Raw genomic sequence first — 20,000 nt, forward strand, 5'->3', positions numbered from 1 at the left:
CGAGGGACGGGTCGCAGGTCGGGGGACGGGTCGCAGGTCGAGGGGACGGGTCGAGGGACGGGGGACGGGTCGATGTTCGCTGGTTGTTTTTCCTTCCTCCTCTCAGGGACTTTCCCTCTGAAACAGGAACATTTACACTCACGTTAAATTTCACCTCAGCTCAACAAACTACAATTTGCTGGAAAACGGGGCCTTAGCTGTTTACGGGCCCGTCGGCGCAGCGAGTCGGACAATAAACCTCGATGGAAACTGTTACTTGGTCTCAGAGAGTTTCCTCAACCTCCCGCCCGTCGTCTCGGCACGAGCTCAAAAACTCAAATAAGTATCTTTGCATCTTTGTCAGAGGAAGATAAAGTCTAATATGACGTTATTTCAATGAAACTATTCATCATGATTTCTGTCATCAGCTGTTTTCTCACGTCCGTCTCGAGTCTTCTCACTGATCACTGAAGTACAAGCTGATGTTTTACAGTTTGTTCCTGAACCCGTCCCACTGGTGATAAAAGAAGAAACCAAACTGTTATGACATCACAATAAAACGATGAATATCACCGCAGGGAGTTTTCTTCCCACTCCGAGGGAAGTCGAGCCGAACCCCTGAATGATGCGACGTCGTCGCCCGGACGTTCAGGACATCGGCTCTGATCCACTTTCAGCAGCAGCAGCTTTGAATGGAGGAAGCAGCTGCTGAAGGGGGCGGAGCTGGAGCGAGTCCACGACAACAACAGTCACCTCATCCACTCTAATGATGGAGCAGGATTCTGGATCCAGGACGAGGAGGAAGAGGAGGAGGAGGAAGAGGAGAAGGAGGAGGAGGTGGAGGAAGAGGAGGAGGAGTAGGAAGAGGAGGAGGAGGTGGAGGAAGAGGTGGAGGAGGAGGAGGAGGAGGAGGAGGAGGAGGTGGAGGAAGAGGTGGAGGAGGGGGAGGAGGAAGAGGAGGAGGAGTAGGAAGAGGAGGAGGAGGTGGAGGAAGAGGTGGAGGAGGAGGAGGAGGAGGAGGAGGAGGAGGTGGAGGAAGAGGTGGAGGAGGGGGAGGAGGAAGAGGAGGAGGAGTAGGAAGAGGAGGAAGAGGAGGAGGTGGAGGAAGAGGTGGAGGAGGGGGAGGGGGAGGAGGAGGAAGTGGTGGAGGTGGAGGAGGAAGAGGAGGGGGAGGAGGAGGAGGAGGATGAGAAGAAAGAGGTGGAGGAGGAGGAGGAAGAGGAGGGGGAGGAGGAGGAGAAGAAAGGGGTGGAGGAGGAGGAGGAAGAGGAGGAGAAGAAAGAGGAGGAAGGGGAGGAGGAGGAGGAGGAAGAGGAAGAGAAGGAAGAGGATGAGGAGGAAGAGGAGGAGGAGGAGGAGGTGGAGGAAGAAGTGGAGGAGGGGGAGGAGGAGGTGGAGGAGGAGGAGGAGGAAGAGGAGGAGGAGGAGGTGGAGGAAGAAGTGGAGGAGGGGGAGGAGGAGGTGGAGGAGGAGGAGGAAGAGGAGGAGGAGGAGGTGGAGGAAGAGGTGGAGGAGGGGGAGGAGGAGGAGGAAGAGGAAGAGAAGAAAGGTGGAGGAGGAGGAGGAAGAGGAGGAAGAGGTGGAGGAGGGGGAGGGGGAAGAGGAGGGGGAGGAGGAGGAGGAGGGGCGGGGCAATGAGCTGTACTGCAGCCAGACACCAGGGGGCGATCAGGAGGATTTGGCCTCACTTTAGAGGAGCCGTCATGTCGTTGTATCTTCATTCACAGTCTCTGGTCTCAAACACCATTTGTTTTAATAATAAAACGTCCTAATAAATAGTTTTTATGAAAAATTTATATTCTGCGATAGGCTGGCGACCTGTCCAGGGTGTACCCCGCCTCTCGCCCAATGTTAGCTGGGATTGGCTCCAGCGACCCCCCGCGACCCTTAAATGGATAAAGCGGTAGACGATGAATGAATGAATGAATGAAAAATTTATATTGGTTTATGATGTTTTTGTATTTTTATACTTTCAACCTGAAGACTCAGTTTAATTTTTTGTTTAACTTTAGAAAAAAGTACGTAGAGATCAAATGTGTTTAAACACTTTTTTTCAATCACTGCTGCATTGAAAGACATTGTGTTGAAATCATCTGCTCTGAATAATAAATTCATATCTATCTTCTACAAAAAAGTTCAATTATTCAAAGAAAGATTATTTTAAAATCTACAACTTCATGAAATATTGTTGATTTTAAACATGTGAACACGTCTTCTCTTTCTCTCTGACTCGACCCGACACAACCAGGGGTCAACATCTGCACTTTAATGTCCACATCTGTCCCGACCTCGGTCCGTTGCCGAGGCTGCGATGAGCTCGTAAATACCTGATCCAGCTGCAGCTGGTTTCATGAATGAGACCTGGAGTTCACGTTTAACTACGACAGTGTCACGTTCAATATGTTTGTTAGTTTGTCATGTCAAGAGGCTTCGATCAGATATTGGTGATATATTTATTTTCACTCTGTCGTCTGAACGTTTCCTTCAGGAGAAGCAGAAGCTCCTGAAACCACCGGACGATGTCGCCAGGAACACGTGAGATGGTTTCTAATGTAATTAAATGGTAAAATGTATCGATCTGGATCAAATGATTTAATCTGCCATGGTTCAGATTCTCTCGTTTCAGCCTCAAACTCGTTTCTGCTTCGACTTTAACGTGAATCATTTCTCACTGAGATTATTGAACTGAGATTATGAGACGATGGTTCAATAATCATAGCCACTCAGAAGACGACAAAGTGTCAACGCTGAAAAATAACATACAAACTGAACCTCTTCCCTCCCTGTGCAAATAAATAAAATAAATATCTGAGTTGAATGATGCTCACATGGTGAATATGAAGCTTTCATCTCAATTAACTCATCTGATTTTCAAAATGTCAGAAAATATTGAAAAAAATCTCAAGAAATAGGCAAAAATAAAGTGACGTGTTCATGTTGCAAAGAAAAAAAACATCCAGAAGCTTCGTCATCACTTTTCCTTTAAGAAGCCTTGATAAATCAATAATTATTCATCTAATCTAATCAACTAATCTCTGTAGAGTTATTTGCACATTTACTTGATGAAACTTTGTCTACTTGTCTCTTACCTGCTGGGAGCTGTGATGAGCTGCTTTCTCTCTCAGCGACTGAACGACAGGAGGAGGAGAACAGTGAAGTTTTCTCATACTTGGAGAATTTCCCCTCTCCTCTCCACCTCCTCCTCCTCCTCCATCCCTCTCTCTCGGTGTGATGTCACTCTGGGGGCGGGGCTGGTCCCTGCTGGGCGGAGGATCTGTTTTCTTCTTCGTGTGTTCTGTTCGTCAGCTGTTCACCTGCAGCCGATCAGCTGACGAACCAACAACAACAACAACAACAACTGACCTCTTCACTATAATCATGTGACATATTTTCCCCATAATCCAGAATAATGTTTTCATATATATCAATATATGTATAAATATGTTCCCTGTGAGGTTCTGTCATGTGAGTTCGTTCTTATCACTGACGTTTGTCCACGTGTTCGTGTGTCTGAGCATTTGCTTCTCATGACGTCATGATTGACAGCTGACACTGACTCGTGGTTGGTCCAGAGCATGTGTGGGCGGAGCGTCCACATGACGTCACCAGCTCCTGAATCTGGAGATGTTTCAGCTTCATTTCACCTTGTCGTCCATCTTTGTTTACGGTCAGAATCAAACAGGAAATGACGACAGATGAACTCGCTCAACCTGGAGCTGTCAACGGATCATTAACTGAATCTAGGATTTCATACAGTCAGTTGATCTGAGACGACGAGCACGAAGACGAGTTGAACCCAGAGTCGTCTCTCGGACTCGTTTGTTGTGAACCGACGACAATCAACTTTACGACGGGACGTTAAACTGTGACCGACTTCAAACTAACTGACTCTCCTCGTGTCTCCAGTCGCTGTTCTTCTCTCTTTAATCAAACAGACGTTTCTGTTGGTTTTTGTGAGGAAACGTGTGGATCACTGTTCGATTCCCGGGCTGAACGAGCCGCAGGGTGAGATTCAGAACCCTCGTGGTCGTGGGGTTGGAGGCCTGGTCCTAAAGCCTGCCAGACGCCGGGCCGCTCTCTGAATACTTCACTCACTACTGAACAAATAAATCTTCTTCAGGATCAAAACTAAAGTTTGATGCCACAATATGAACAACATGTACTTCTACTGTGCAACACACTGTATTACGTTTCTATACGCTTTCCTTCATATGCACATTACTGGTAACTGATGCACGTACTTCACTATTTTATGTAAATTCTTTATATTTATATTCCTTACACTTTTGTATTTCTTATATATTTTAATATTTCGTACGGTGTGTTGTGTGGCTGAACCCTGCTACTGTCACACCGGAATATTTCCCAGTTTGGGATCATAAAGTTCATCTGTCTATCTATATTGTATATTATATATATATATATATATATATAACTTCTATACCTGCTGCTGTTAATCACATCACAGTGTGAAGACATGTTCTGTTACCACGGTGATCTGTCTTCTGCTTCTATACATATAAATATAAATCAGATTTCACAGTAGCGGAGTCGGAGAGAATCCAGCGTCGTCCTGCTTTGTCTCGTGAGAGTGAAGAGTTAATTACCTGAACCAACTTTAACGGCCCCCGTCGCCCCCGTGAGCCCCCGTGAGCCCCCGTGGGCCCCCGTGAGCCCCCGTGAGCCCCCGTCGCCCCCGTGGGCCCCCGTGAGCCCCCGTGAGCCCCCGTGAGCCCCCGTCGCCCCCGTCGCCCCCGTGAGCCCCCGTGAGCCCCCGTGAGCCCCCGTCGCCCCCGTGAGCCCCCGTGAGCCCCCGTCGCCCCCGTGGGCCCCCGTGAGCCCCCGTGAGCCCCCGTCGCCCCCGTGGGCCCCCGTGAGCCCCCGTGAGCCCCCGTGAGCCCCCGTCGCCCCCGTGAGCCCCCGTGAGCCCCCGTGAGCCCCCGTCGCCCCCGTGAGCCCCCGTGAGCCCCCGTCGCCCCCGTGGGCCCCCGTGAGCCCCCGTGAGCCCCCGTCGCCCCCGTGAGCCCCCGTCGGCCCCCGTGGGCCCCCGTCGGCCCCGTGAGCCCCCGTGAGCCCCCGTGAGCCCCCGTCGCCCCCGTGAGCCCCCGTGAGCCCCCGTGAGCCCCCGTCGCCCCCGTGAGCCCCCGTGAGCCCCCGTCGCCCCCGTGGGCCCCCGTCGGCCCCGTGAGCCCCCGTGAGCCCCCGTCGCCCCCGTGAGCCCCCGTCGGCCCCCGTGGGCCCCCGTCGGCCCCGTGAGCCCCCGTGAGCCCCCGTCGGCCCGTCACCTGGTGGTTCATGGTCCCAGAGGAGACCTCAGCGACCAGCAGCACGCTGAGGTCACGTGACGCGCCTGCGTCTCCGTCGTCGGTCAGTGACTCTGACAGAAACAGGAAACAGACGTTTCCAGTGAAACTCACTCATTGATTTTTCTGTGAGTGAACAAACGCTCTGGTTTCACTCAAACCTTCTGAGAGGAACAAGTTTCAGTGTTTGAAGACAGATTGTTTTTTAATCATTTGATCGCCGCTGCTCTTCTTCCTCCGTGACTATGAATATTTCTGAATTAAAAGTGGGCGAGAAAAAAAATCTGATAATTGAAAAGTCAGTTTGTTTTTTCACTATTAGCTTCCTCAGCTAACTGAGCTTGTAAAGACACAGTGTCGCTAACGTCTCGGTGCGTCTTCATCACATCTGTTCCAGGACGTCGGCCGAGCGAGGAGATCGACTTGGCGACAGATCCGTTGTTTTACGCCTGATTCCGAGTCTCGGCGTCGTGTTTCCACGTTGTGACGCCTCCTCACCAGTGGACTCAATCTGCAGGACCAGTCCGTGGATGACGGACGAGAAGAGAACAACACTCCAGTGTGAGTCTGATCCAGCTGGAGACACGTGGTCCGATGAGGGAAGTGGAAAGAACTGTCAGTTAAATAGAATTTAAATGAAAAGTGAAATCATCGTGACAACAGAGGAAATGGGTGATTATGAGCGAGGAGGGCGAGTTACGAGGCCAAGTCCTCAGAGAAGAAGAGATGAGAGGAACCACAACGGAACACGTGGTGAAGAGGAAAGAAACGTTTGACTGAACGTCCATCCAGCTCTGACTCGTGTTCGCTCCTCCGACCTGTCGACGGCCGTCGGTCTCGTGACGAGCGCTGAAGTCACTTCCTCCTCCTGATCGGTCGACGTCACCGTCACTGAGCGTCATCTGGAAGGAACATGTGAACGGCTGCAGCGCGGATTCAGACGTTCATCAGCTGATCACTCAAGTCCCTCAGGTCATGCTTCAAACCGCTCCCTACTAAGTTTCAATGTTGAAGCCCCAACATACGGTTTCACCTACAAACACGGAATCCGGAGGGAACGTGAATCGGGAGCAGACGTAGAGAAACGCCTCTCAGAGTCAAACCCTAGTTCCATCAGGAAGTCAGCCATTCTGTATCAACTGTGACCGCCATGCCGGCGAGGGCCTCGCCCGTCGCTGCTCATTAATATGGTCATGACATGAATAACGAGGCGGATTCAGTTTCTACAAACATCATTTTTGAAGAAAAGCATCATTCTCAGGGTTCTCAAGGAGCCAGTGTGACGACGCTGCGGCGGGACGGCTTCCAGCCGGGCCGAGGTCAGTGTGAAGTGGCCGCTGGACGTCCTGCTCGGAGCACAGGCCTCGCTCTGTGTCCAGCCTCTCCTCACCTCCACCGCGACACCACATGTGAGCGGCGCAGTGAAGTCGACCTTCGCTCTCACAGAGCAGCTACAGTTTCCTCGCTCTGTCGCCGCCTGCCAACTTCCATCTGACCAGTGAAGCTTCAAATCCAATCTGATCTCACTGGTTATTATGATGAAACTCAGTGTGTTGATGACACTTGACTCAAAAGAAGAGTATATAGGTTCATATTAAACACCAGGAGCCAATGACGACCAGTGGAAAGAATTCGTGCTGATGTAACGGGTCACATGGTCTCACCATAAAACCGCCAGTTCGACGGCGGCGGAGCGGAGGCGTGTCTCCGCTTTATGGGACGTGCACAGTAACAACTTGAACGTCTTTGCAAAAATAAACCCACCACACACACACACAGAGCTGAAACCCTCCGGGGTCCGATAGTCGTGAGACGGGCACATGTTGTCCGACCCGCTGACTCACAGTTTCCATGGAAACACAACGATATCCGTACCTTAGTGTACGTACGCGCACACACACGCACACGGAGACATGTAAATCCCCTGCAGAGTTGGCGAGGACTTCTCTCCACCAATCAACTTCCTGCCAGACGAGCGAGGCAGATGTGGAGACACAGAGTTTCTTTTACGTTGGATAAATAAACCAGCTACGACTGGTTCAGGTCGGTGATGAAGAATTCCCTTTATAAACCGCAGGCGTGATTTACTACAGCGTTAAAGTAATTTCCAAGTGCGACTTATGAGGTGCAGCCGTCCGCTCCATCGCCGTTATCACTTCACATGTCTCCAGCGCCAGGCGCTAACAAACTGTGAAGTGAAAAACGGCGACGGGGGGGGGCGTGCACCTCAGTGGGGTGGTAACTGTTGTGTGGTCGAAAGGTCGTGGCCCTTTGTCCTAAACGTGCTGAGACAGAGACAACTTGTTGTTCTCTTAAACAAGTAACTGTATGTGAAGAGGCAGAGGGGTGGGGACAATGAGCAGCCACCTACACCTGCAACCAGGCCCCGATTGGATGGTACCAGCTGTCAATCACACTGTAGCCACGCCCCCGATAAGTAATGTGCGTTATGAGTTATAAAATGAACATATAGACTTGAAACTAGAGATTGAACCACAAAACATTTTACTCACGTTATGAATCGAGTGAGAAGTTGAGTCAGGTTCTCGGAGAGTCGCCCCCTGCTGGTCAGGACACAGAAGACGGGACCCAGTGACTACGTCGACCAGTTCATCTGGGACTTTATATTCCTGCCTCACGTTGTTTTGGTCGTTTCCTCGTGACCTCGCTGCTGCTCTGATTTTCCTGACGGATGTTTCTTGATGTTCCTCCAGACTCGGCCGATCGCTCCTCTGAGACTCGGAGGTGAAGACAGAGATGTGGGGGCAGGTTTTATTAGAAAAGACCAAATGTTTCTACCCACCGTCTCCAGCAGATGCTGCATCTCTCTCCCTCTCTCTCTCTTTCAAGTCTTCTCTCCTTCTTTCTTCTCCTCTCTCCTCCATCCTTCGTTCTCCACATGGGGCTCACGACCCCTCCACTCGTAAAAAGGCTGAAACCTGGAAAACTCGACGTCTGACAGAGAAAGAACCGACAGAAAAAAAGGGTTTTCTATATGTGGAATTAAAGGTCGGTTTCAGGTTGAACGCAGGTGATTTAGTTTTATGTTTTAATTAGTGTAAAACAAACCAGATGACGAGTTATTAATCTTGTGTCATTTAGCAAAGTTTTCAACAAAGTGAACGATAAAGTTCATAACTTCACAACAAACTAAATAAATAGATAAAAGCTGCAACATGTGATAAATACTGACCCTTTGTTCAAATTCAGGCTTCTCCGAAGACTCAATGATTTTCCGTCTCCGTCACTGGTTGATCGTTCTCGGTGATTCGGGGCCGGACTCTTCTGCTGAGCGACTCGGGGAGACGAGTCGGAGACGCTCTGACGTCAGACGGAGGAGAATCACAGGGAAGAGGAGGTTTTCAGCCAACATTGGACTTTTAGCATTTTTGCTGCAGAGCCCAGTAGATTATGTAATATTCTCTGTATCAGTGTGCGATTTATAATCCAAGGTTGTTTAATAAGAACCTTAACTCGCACCTAATTTACCTTTTACATCACCTTCCACACGGTGAATATTAGTTTGTGGACAAAACAAAACATTTGACAAACACGGTCGACATTTATTGGACCAAACAACTCAAAAGATTTATCAATAATGACAATAATGCTCATTTGTGTTTAGTGGAGTGTCAGAGGCGTCGTCGTGATCCGACACGTGTCGTCACTGTGAACACCGTGAGCAGCGACAGACGTGAAAACAGAAATGTAGAAGAAAGAAAAGGGAACATGGAAGACGAGGACGTTGTGGTGCTCGGCCTCCAGCAGCAGCAGCGTGTTCCAGTCGGGAGCTGGACGTTTCTAAAGGGCTCCGGGTCCAAACTGGAAACACAATCAGAAGACGACCAGCAGCTTCTGAAGGAACATCTGCGATGTGCGTTTGTTTTATCACCGGGGATCTGGAAACAGAATATTAGGAGCTAAGTGCCGCTGGAAGGAGACAAACAGTGATGTCATACAGGACGACATCATCATCGCTGTCGCTGAGGTTCTCCTAGATCCTGCAGGAAAACACTGTGCACTGGGGTCAGGGGTCAGGGGTCAGAGGTCAGGGGGTGTGCCACGTTTTCTTCACCTCCTCATGACCAATCGTGAGCGAGGAGCGAGTGGGACAGACGAGTTGTGAAGGCTGCATTCAAGGTGCCTCTGAAAACGGAGAATCCCACATGATCCAGACACGATTTAAAGTTCGTCTCCATCACGAACCTATACTGCAGCCAGACACCAGGGGGCGTGATGTGTGGGACACGCCCACCGCCAGGCGTTTATAGGATGCGTACGTGTGAGCGCTGCAAATAAAACTTTGGAGCAAGTTAAGAATATAATTAATAAAACGATCCTGCGTTCAGCGGATGGGACTTCTGGTTATTGATCGCAGGGTTGAGACAGAAGCAGCCGAGCTCAGAGTCTCAGGACTGAATCTTCTCTCAGAGCTCAGAGCCGCAGGAACATTAATTAATGAAACATCATGAACTCGGACACAGAAAACTCTGAGTTTCTCTTCACTCTTTACTTTGATTAATATCAAATACAAAGTCGTCTGTCTTCATATCTGAGGTAACAAAAGATGTTTTACTTTTCAAAATGTTTTGCGCAGGAGGAAACGAGAGTTCCTGCCTGAATATGTGGGTTCAATCTCAAGGGCAATATTCAATAATATAGAGTTCAATATTGTTCATCCTGTGGGACGAGGTCTGAGGGCGTCGCTGGTTCGAATCCCACAGACGAGGACCGAGTCATCAGAGCTTTTATTTTGAAAGAGGTCGGGTTTTCATCCGTATGAAACCAAAAATGTATGGAGAAGTTAAATGGGATTATTTGTAATTTTAAAGATTTTAATATTTTTTTTAATCCAAAAATGTGATAAACCAGGAAAATGTTGGTTCTTTAAAAAAAAATCACTTAAATGATCAGAAGATTTAACTGAGAAATGAAGGAATAAACATTATTCATGTGTGTGTGTGTGTGTGTGTGTGATTGACAGTTATTGAGATGAATCAAACGTTCCTGTCTCACATTAGTGATGCATATTTCACGCACAGCTGTAAAAACCATCAGGACGAGCCTGAACATCTGGCTGAGGAGGGGGGACACATTTATTGGGGACACATGACTGCCCCCCCCCCCCCTGGAAACACAGCTGTCAGGTTTATGGTTCCCAGGTGAAAGGTTCCTCTGATGACAATATCACTTTTATCACAGAGACTAAAGTGGGAATGGTTTTATTTTATACAATTTAGGATTAAAACTCAGCGTCACATTTTTAAATCTGTGATTTGTTGCAAAAAAAAATGGCCATAATTTTTTATTGTTTTCATGAAAAACTGAAAAATTGACTCATAACAGTCAAATGACATAGGAAAATAAAGATAAATTACCGCCAGATGTTTCTAAAGTCAAACCTGCTGCACATCAACAAAAATATTAATCCAATAATGAGATTATATCATTCACCTTAACGATCCAACTAAATAAGTTTGTGAGAATATTGTGAATTTCTGATTAATAACGACATGAAGGACGTTCACATCCAGAATAATTAAAGCTGCAGTGTGTAATATTTAGTAGAACTTATTCACAGAAGTTGAATATATTGTCCATAACTATGTTCATACATGTTAAATATAGTTCATGAGGTGGACCGACCTCCGTGTGAGTCTCATGTTTCTACGTCCTGTTGAATACGCTTGTTGAACTAAACGTCCAGAACACGTCGCGTTCACGTTGAATTTTCAGACGCTGACGGAAACAGGAAATGGAATCGGCGGTCGCGCCACCATAAAGTGTCCCCTATCGGTCGCTCAGTTGGTTGCGGTTTGTAACTCTACCACCAGATGGCGCCAGAAAAATTAGTGACAACCTATCACGCTGGTCATCTTATGGTGTTGTTCTTTTTCAGGCGCCTCCGACTGGACGATATGGATCATATGAATAATGATATTAACCGTTCTGTTGTTTTCCACGGGACCAGCAGGAAGTCGTGGACTCGTGGAACGCTCCGGAGGATCTGGGTCGTTCTGTTTAATCACTGTTGAAGTGACTTGAGGTCATTTTCATCCGTATGAACGTGAAGCAGATGTTCGGTTGTTCAGACGCTGACGAGGTGCGATGGAGCAGCTGCGACGACGTGGAACACAAAGTGGAAAAAACAGAAGGACGCGGGTTCTATGAGTCGCACGCTGGTCGCCCTGGTAACGATGCGTGAGACGAAGACGACGAGCTTTGATCCGGTTCCCGATGACGAGCTTTGTTCCGTCACAACCTTCTTCTTGCTCGGACACGACGGCTGGAGGCAAAACGTCAAAATGGAATCAGGCCTGTTTTTTCCGAAAAAAGACAAATCACAACGACCTGATGAGCAATAATTCCGGAGGACGTCTGAAAACTTCCAGCTTTGACTAATTTGTTTCTGAAACACTGGAAACATTTGAGAAGACGACTTTTTAAATATTCAACACATAATTCACTTCTATCATTTTCCAGTCCGTGATGTCGCTGCTCTTTTCTCTCTCACTTTGTGAAAACGACATCTTCATCTTCGTCAGTCGACTTGTTGAGTCTCTTGAATTAAAAAGTTACTTTTCAGTTTAGTCCCGAACAAAAATAACATACGGGACGAAGTAGAGTGCGACAGAAGTCAGAGGTCTGGGTCCGGATCAGACTGAACCAGTGGTTCTGTTTGTTTCTGTTTGTTTTTTTGGACCAATGGAAGGAAGTTGAGAGAGAATAGATAGAAGAAGGGGGTGGAGCCACTTGGAGGGAGGGAGGAACGCTGATGAGGTCGAGTTCTGCGCCTGAAGTTGTCGACGCTGGGAGTAAAACTATAATGACGTCACCGTGGCAACGAGATGAACAAGTTCAAATATCAAAACGGAAATTGAACGCTCGTCTACAAACCGATCAGTCACACAGAGGTCATGACCTCACGACGGACATGTCGTACAAAATCACTTTGTGCTTAATTTCTTAAATTTACTGCTGCAACCAGCGATAATTTTCATTGTTGATTAATCTGTTGATTATTTTCTCGATGAATCGATCGACATGTTGATCGTGTATCTCAAACCTCAACATGGAGTTTTGTCTTGTTCAAACACCAAAGATCTTCAGTTCACTGTCACAGAGGAGCAAAGAAACCAGAAGATATTCACATGGAAGAAGCTGAAATCAGAGAATTATGACTTTATTTTTCATAAAAAATACTTGAACCGATTAATAGATTATTAGAATAGTTGGCGATTAATTTAGTAGCCGATTACTAATCGATCAACTTGTTTCAGTTCTGCCTTAAATTACAACGTGAACCAAAACTAACCGGATGGAATGTAAACGACAGAACAGAGACTTTCAAGAGTTTTATTATTAAATGATGAATTCATAGAAATAGTTGCGATGAGGTCGGACTCAGACTCTTCATCACATAACTCTGAAATCGTCTCTAACATCTGTATCACGAGACGGAGGCGAAATTCAGACGAGTTATGAATCAGTTTGAAAAAGTTTCAACCGAGACAAAGATAAGAAGCAGGAGAAGACGAGCGTCGTCCTCTCATCAATGACCTCGGTTAATAAAAGAGAAAGAAGAGTGTTTATTGTTGCCTCGTCTGGTTGCCCCTGGCGACCCCGACCCCACTTCCTGAGGTCAGAGAAATCTCCTCCAACTCCCACAATCCAACATTCCTCAGGCTCCTTTCCAGGCTGCCCGGCAACTGAGCTACAACTGAGTCACTGTGAGAGAAAACATCACCACGACGACGACGACACATCAACCAAACCTCAAAATTAATATTCAAATATTAAATCAGAAATATTGAAGAGAAGAAAAAAATCCTGACTTTTGAGGATCTAATGTAAAACATCTGACTCGGTCCAGATTGATCCAAAATACAAATCTGATTTTTTGATTGAGTTTTGATCACCTGAGGAATCCTGGGGCTCTGTGTGTTGACCAGGGGACACCGGGAATCGAACCACCGACCTTCAAGGTCACCAGGACACACAGGACACAAAGATGTGAAAACATCACATTCAAAGAATCATAGTAAACTTCATAAACTCTATGTAATATCATATTTACATGTTCTTGTTGTTGCTTCCATCCAGCTGCTGCTGCAGGTCGACTCCCTGGTTCTCTGCGTGACTCTGTCGCCTCCTGGTGGTGAAAGTCAGAGTTCACCTGGAAACAGGTTCAGTCACTGAGAGGAAATCAAAGTTTATTGTCTTTTTCTTTTCAGAAAGACAGACAGAGAGAGAGACAGACAGATAGAGACAGACAGACTGACAGAGAGAGAGAGACAGACAGATAGAGACAGACAGACAGAGAGACAGACAGATAGAGACAGACAGACAGACAGAGAGAGAGACAGACAGATAGAGACAGACAGACAGACAGACAGACAGACAGATAGACAGACAGACAGAGAGAGAGACAGACAGATAGAGACAGACAGACTGACAGACAGAGAGAGAGAGACAGACAGATAGAGACAGACAGATAGAGACAGACAGACTGACAGACAGAGAGAGAGAGACAGACAGATAGAGACAGACAGATAGAGACAGACAGACAGAGAGACAGACAGATAGAGACAGACAGACTGACAGACCGATAGAGACAGACAGATAGAGACAGACAGATAGAGACAGACAGACAGAGAGACAGACAGATAGAGACAGACAGACAGACAGAGAGAGAGACAGACAGATAGAGACAGACAGACAGACAGACAGACAGACAGATAGACAGACAGACAGAGAGAGAGACAGACAGATAGAGACAGACAGACTGACAGACAGAGAGAGAGAGACAGACAGATAGAGACAGACAGATAGAGACAGACAGACTGACAGACAGAGAGAGAGAGACAGACAGATAGAGACAGACAGATAGAGACAGACAGACAGAGAGACAGACAGATAGAGACAGACAGACTGACAGACCGATAGAGACAGACAGATAGAGACAGACAGACAGAGAGAGAGACAGACAGATAGAGACAGACAGACAGACAGATAGAGAGAGACAGACAGATAGAGACAGACAGACAGAGAGAGAGACAGACAGATAGAGACAGACAGACAGATAGAGACAGACAGACTGACAGACAGAGAGAGAGAGACAGACAGATAGAGACAGACAGAGAGAGAGACAGACAGACAGAGAGACAGACAGATAGAGACAGACAGACAGATAGAGACAGACAGACAGAGAGACAGACAGATAGAGACAGACAGACAGACAGACAGACAGACAGACAGATAGAGACAGACAGACAGAGACAGACAGACTGACAGACAGAGAGAGAGAGACAGACAGATAGAGACAGACAGAGAGAGAGAGACAGACAGATAGAGACAGACAGACAGACAGAGACAGACAGATAGAGACAGACAGACAGACAGACAGAGAGAGAGACAGACAGATAGAGACAGACAGACAGACAGACACAGACAGACAGACAGACAGAGAGAGAGACAGACAGATAGAGACAGACAGACAGAGAGACAGACAGATAGAGAGAGAGACAGACAGATAGAGACAGACAGACAGACAGAGAGACAGACAGGTTAGATTATAAACAACAGCAGCAGCTGGTTTTAGTTTATTGCGTCTTTATCAAATCCAACGCTTCATTTCCTTCAGACAGAAGCTCCTGCATCACGAAATATAAACGTATTTACAAATTCATTCATTTGTTAATCCAGGTAAACGGCCCACGTTGTCAAAATTGAGATTTCCTGGCTCTTTCATAATAAATAAGGTCTAAGTAAGTCCTGACTCTGAATGGTTTTACCTTTGCAACATTCATCGGTAACCGGTGTCGGCCGCGACGTGGAGCTGCTGCTGGGGCCCACTACATTATGTTCTGAATGAAACTAATATTTAAGGATCAAAACTTCAAATAAAACACCAGAAAGGTTCAATATGGACCTTCGAAATAAAAAAGAGAAGAAAAAAAGAGCCGGCATTTCATGGATGATCCCGTCTCAGTGATGAAGATGAAATCAGATCAGATCAGATGTTTTAGTCTGAAACATTCTGAACCATAAAGAGTTTCTTTTTGCCGTCGGTTACGAACCATCGACCTCTCACGACCTCACGTTTCAATCAACACGCATTTTTTTTATCTTTTCATTTCTTTACACAAAAGTAACAAACTCATCAGGTGTAAAAAAAAAAAAAAAAAAAACTTTTGTTCCCCGAAACGTCAACCACGGAAAAAATATTAATAAAAGATAATAAGTCTGACTGATCAACTTCATGTGATTATTATATTGAACCAAAACTGAAAAACAAGGAAATGTTCTTTTTTTAAATTTACGAAATGGAAAATATGTTAATGTTAAACGTTGATTGTCAAATTTCACGTTTTAGAAAAAAAAACATTTACTGAAAGAAAAATGACAAGAACAGGAGAAACAATTTAAACGGAAATATTCTCGACTTTCATCTCGAATCAGTGGCTCCAACATTGACATGAGTGAGTGAATGAAGCCGATTGGTCCGTTGAAATTAACAAGAATATAAAAGGAGAAAACTTTTTTCTTTTTTACTTTGTTTTCAAAAGACAAAAAAATAAAAAAATTATAAAATGTTACAAAACAAAATTATATCTACAGAGTGAAGAACCATATTTTACATCTATTAAATAACATTAATAAAAATAATAATAATCCCCATTCAAAACAACAACAACAACATTTTTCTATTAAAAAGAGCAAAAAACAAAGATGGAGGAATCTGACAGACGCAGCCTGACGACGGATCTGATGTTATGACGACGGACAGACTGTGATCAGAGGTCAGAGGTCACGACCTTGTCGGGCAGCAGTTTGATCCGTCGTCGCGCAGTAACTTTCCGTTTTTTCTCTTCACGCCATCTGACGACAAACAACAAAAATATACAAACGAGTGTCGTCGCCGTGACTCTTCTGGAAACTTCTCGCCGTTGCTCCGAGAACAGCGTGGCTCTGCGGCGCCATCTGTCGCTACGACGGAACCAAAAACCTTTTCTTCGAGTCGATCTAAATCAAACTTCCTCCTCAGAGAAAAACAAAAATCTCCACATTTATTTCCCACTGTACATTAAATATTAAAATGGCAGGTCGTTGTCGTGGAAGTGCAGTGTGCTGCTGCATCACATTACCATTTTTTTTTAGAAATTATTTCTCATATACATATATTAGGGCTTTATCTTGAAGAGGCGGAGCTTAGTGACACGTGGACTGTCACTTGTTGTGTGGACGTTAAAGTTATTCACTTTTAATGTTCCTCTCCGTCGTCGTCCTTTGTTCCCCGTCGCCTCCCGTGCGGCGACGCCGCCTCAGACCCCCTCCTCCGCTTGGCTGATTAAATATTCAGCCGTCTGCCGGCGGGCGGGCAACGGTTGCCTCGGAGATGACGGGTGATGCTGGTGGCGTCCTCGAAGCGAGGTGTGGTTGCTGTGGTGATGGTGGTGGTGGTGGGAGGAGGGGGGAGGCGGCGGTGGGTCGCGGAGGGACGGCGGCACCGAGGACGACTTGATGGGGACGATGCGAGTGTCCATGACCTCACAGTCGACCTGCATCATCATCTCGTAACCGTGAGATGCGTTGTACAGACTCTCTGCAAGAAAACACACCATCAGAGACTATACAGATTATATATATAAAAATATATAAAGATATATATAAAGATATATACATAAAGACGATGGCCGACTCACCGTTCACAGACATGGCCGGCATCACCAGAGACATTTTGGGTCGACTGGTCTTGTTGTGGCTGATGGCCGGCAGCAGCAGGTGGTCCTGTAGGGGGCGACAAAGTGGTGACATCACCAGATCAACAACAACTTTAGACACAAGAGAAGAAGGAACCCCCCCCCCCCCCCGAAGCCCAGCGAGCGTCGTACCCGTCGGAATGAGACGACGTAGAACGTGTCTTCTCTGCGGTCGATGGCGTCCAGGAAGTCGCTGTACGTGACTTCGGGACCAGGAAGCACCTGCAGCTGACTGCACAGACAGAACACAGGGTCAAAGGTCAGAACAATCCACCCAATCAAACGTGTTTCCTGGTTTGTGTGTTCGCATCTCGTCACCTCTCGATGGAGCGATGAGCCTGAACCGGCAGATATCTGGAGAAGTTCGTCTTCCTCAGCTGAGCTTTCTGCTTCACGACAAGAGACACAGAGACAGTGAGCAGAGGAGGAGAAGAAGAAGAAGAAGAGGAGGAGGAGGAGGAGCTCTCTCACTACCTGGGCGATCTTGGCCTTCTTGACGATCTTTGGTTTTCCTCCAGATTTCTTCCTGTCGATCTGATGTCGTTGAACCCAACCTCTGAGCTCGTCCGCCAACCTGAAGGGTAGAGAGGGGGAGGAGTCAGCCGACGACAGGAAGAACAACAATAGAAGAAGGAACAGATCAACAGGAAGGAGAAGGGGAGGAGTCTATATGTAAATGTCCGACCTCAGGGACTCGGAGCGGTTGAACTGTCGACAGTCTGACGAGCTGAAGTAACGATCGATGTCCTGAAGAACCAGATCCTTCATGTCGCTGAGGACGTCGCTCAGGTTCCTGACACACACACACACACACACACACACACACACACACACACACACACACACACACACACACACACACACACACACACACACACACACACACACACACACACACACACACACACACACACACACACACACACACACACACACACACACACGATTAGCTGCGAGCTCGTTTCCTTGACGTTGTTTCCTCCTGACCTCATGTAACTTCTTGCTCTCACCTGAACTGATACGACTCTGCAGTGAACCTCTCTGCATCGGCTCCGTCCTCCTCCATCTCCGCCTTGTCCTCCACGCTGCTCGGAGGCTCAACCGTCGTCGGCGCCGGCTGCTGACGCCGCTGCTGGGTCGACGGCCGCTGTTCGATCTCCAGCAGCTGTCGACCCGTGTACCACACCACGCCGTCCTGAGGACCCGGAGACAGCTTCTTGTCCGTGATGCTGCACAGACGAAGACCAGCGGGGCAAAGAGCAATATTTTAGCTTGCTAACGCTAGCTAGCATTTTTGTTCAACGGGAGGAAGTGGAGACGCGTCGGCCATCTTAAACTTTTCAAAATAACAGTAATTATAATAATATGAAGAGAAACAACTGAAGAAACAAAGAAGAAACAAGTAAAAATCACAAAACATAATTTCTGGAGAAATGAGGGAGCAGGTACCTGACGGGTCCGAAGCTGAAGGTCATGAACAGCAGAACGGCCATGACGCACACGGCTCGCTTGTTACTCGCCGAGTCGCCGCCCTGAGGACGAGACGAGGATTCACACGTCAACACACGTTACATGTAACAACCAACTGGTCGACACCTCACGTGTTTCCCTCCTTCCCTCACCTCCCTCTCTCCCTCCCTCCTTCCCTTACCTCCCTCCCTCCCTCTCTCTCTCCAGGCCAGTCTCTCTCTCCCTCCCTCCTTCGTTCACCTACCTCCCTCCCTCCCTCCCTCTCTCCCTCCCTCCCTCCTTCCCTTACCTCCCTCCCTCCTTCGTTCACCTACCTCCCTCCTTCCCTCCCTCACCTCTCTCCCGGCCAGTCTCTCCCTCAGCGCCTGGTTCTCTCGGCGGAGCCGCTCGTTCTCCTGCTGGGCCTCCCTCAGCTGGGCCTCCAGGCTCTGCAGATACTCCTTCTTCTTCTTCCTTGACTGGCACGCCGACTCCCGGTTCTTTATCATCCTCTGCTGTCGCTTCAGCACCTTCATCTGGAGGTGGAGGAGGAGGAGGAGGAGGAGGAGGAGGAGGAGGAGGAAGAAGTTATTAAAACTGAGGAACTGTAAAAGTGTAACAAACAGATTGGACCAATCGGTGGCGTCGTCGTCTTCGTGGGCGTCTTGTCCAGTCTACTCACGTTGACATCGCCGGAGTTGTTGCCGGGTAGAATCGCCGTCGCCGGGACGATGGGCTTGCTGGTGGGCGGGGCCGTGGGACTGGAGCAGTGCTGGGTGATGCTCGGAGACACGGGCTCCATCTTGACGATGGCCGGAGCCGAACCGAGGCAGACGGACTGAGACAGGACGACTGAGAGGAGGAAGAAGGAGTCATGCCTGAATCTGAGTCGATATCTGTGAGTGTGTGAGGAGGAGTGTCTCTTACCAGGGCGGGTCTGGTCCAGGGGGGGGAGGCTCTGCAGTATGAGGGTCTTGGCCGGCGTGGGGGTCTGGGGGACGGGTATGGAGGCGACACACACGGGTCTGGGCTGGATCGGAGGCTTCGTGCTCAGGATGTTGTTGGTCTTCAATGCCCTCGGCAACACTGAGCGAGAGAAACAGAGTTTTAATCTTGTGTTTTTTTATCTTGGATCCTTTGCATGAAGCAGGTCGTCGATGCTGTTGAACGTTAAATGATTAATCGATTAGTAATCTTTAACTAAATTAATCTATTTTGATAATCGATTACTCAGTTCAAGTAGTTTTTATGAAGAAAACAAAAGTCATAATTCTCTGATTTCAGCTTCTTAACTATTAATATGTTCTGGTTTCTTTGCTCCTCTGTGACAGTGAACTGAATATCTTTGGTGTGAGGACAAAACAAAACATTATGTCGCCATTTTTCACCATTTTATGAATCAAACAACTGATCGATTCATCGAGAAAACAATGCCTAGCACCATTACACAGTGACGCAATATGATGTGGACAAACAGAGACTGAGAGACATGAAGATAATTTACAAA

General features: G+C 47.5%; 2 protein-coding genes and 1 pseudogene across 7 annotated transcripts in view; 1 reads left to right on the forward strand and 2 right to left on the reverse strand.

Annotated features, from left to right (window-relative positions):
• LOC118291629 (tenascin) overlaps positions 1 to 137 on the reverse strand; it is a 21,421-nt gene extending 21,284 nt beyond the window's left edge. For all 5 annotated transcript variants that reach the window (XM_047330308.1, XM_047330307.1, XM_035619951.2 and 2 more), the window contains exon 1: positions 1 to 137. This exon is cut by the window's left edge and continues 634 nt beyond it. The gene's annotated coding sequence lies outside the window, so the exon portion shown is untranslated.
• A 751-nt stretch (positions 138 to 888) lies between these two features.
• LOC124849799 lies at positions 889 to 1,521 on the forward strand (annotated as a pseudogene).
• A 13,328-nt stretch (positions 1,522 to 14,849) lies between these two features.
• The window catches only part of atf6b (activating transcription factor 6 beta), a 9,114-nt gene continuing 3,963 nt past the window's right edge, over positions 14,850 to 20,000 (reverse strand). Inside the window, exons 7-17 of one of the 2 annotated variants that reach the window (XM_035619965.2) lie at positions 19,421 to 19,579; positions 19,176 to 19,345; positions 18,850 to 19,029; positions 18,494 to 18,576; positions 18,055 to 18,273; positions 17,730 to 17,837; positions 17,519 to 17,618; positions 17,363 to 17,430; positions 17,177 to 17,276; positions 16,988 to 17,072; positions 14,850 to 16,887 (exon numbers count right to left, since the gene is read on the reverse strand). In XM_035619965.2, coding sequence (XP_035475858.1) covers positions 16,607 to 16,887; positions 16,988 to 17,072; positions 17,177 to 17,276; positions 17,363 to 17,430; positions 17,519 to 17,618; positions 17,730 to 17,837; positions 18,055 to 18,273; positions 18,494 to 18,576; positions 18,850 to 19,029; positions 19,176 to 19,345; positions 19,421 to 19,579 — 1,553 coding nt within the window. In that variant the 3' untranslated portion in view covers positions 14,850 to 16,606. Of the gene's footprint in view, positions 16,888 to 16,987; positions 17,073 to 17,176; positions 17,277 to 17,362; positions 17,434 to 17,518; positions 17,619 to 17,729; positions 17,838 to 18,054; positions 18,274 to 18,493; positions 18,577 to 18,849; positions 19,030 to 19,175; positions 19,346 to 19,420; positions 19,580 to 20,000 lie in introns of both variants that reach the window. The other variant, XM_035619964.2, reaches the window with a different exon arrangement.

This window comes from Scophthalmus maximus, chromosome 22 (genome assembly GCF_022379125.1).
Source record: "Scophthalmus maximus strain ysfricsl-2021 chromosome 22, ASM2237912v1, whole genome shotgun sequence".
NCBI lineage: Eukaryota > Metazoa > Chordata > Actinopteri > Pleuronectiformes > Scophthalmidae > Scophthalmus > Scophthalmus maximus.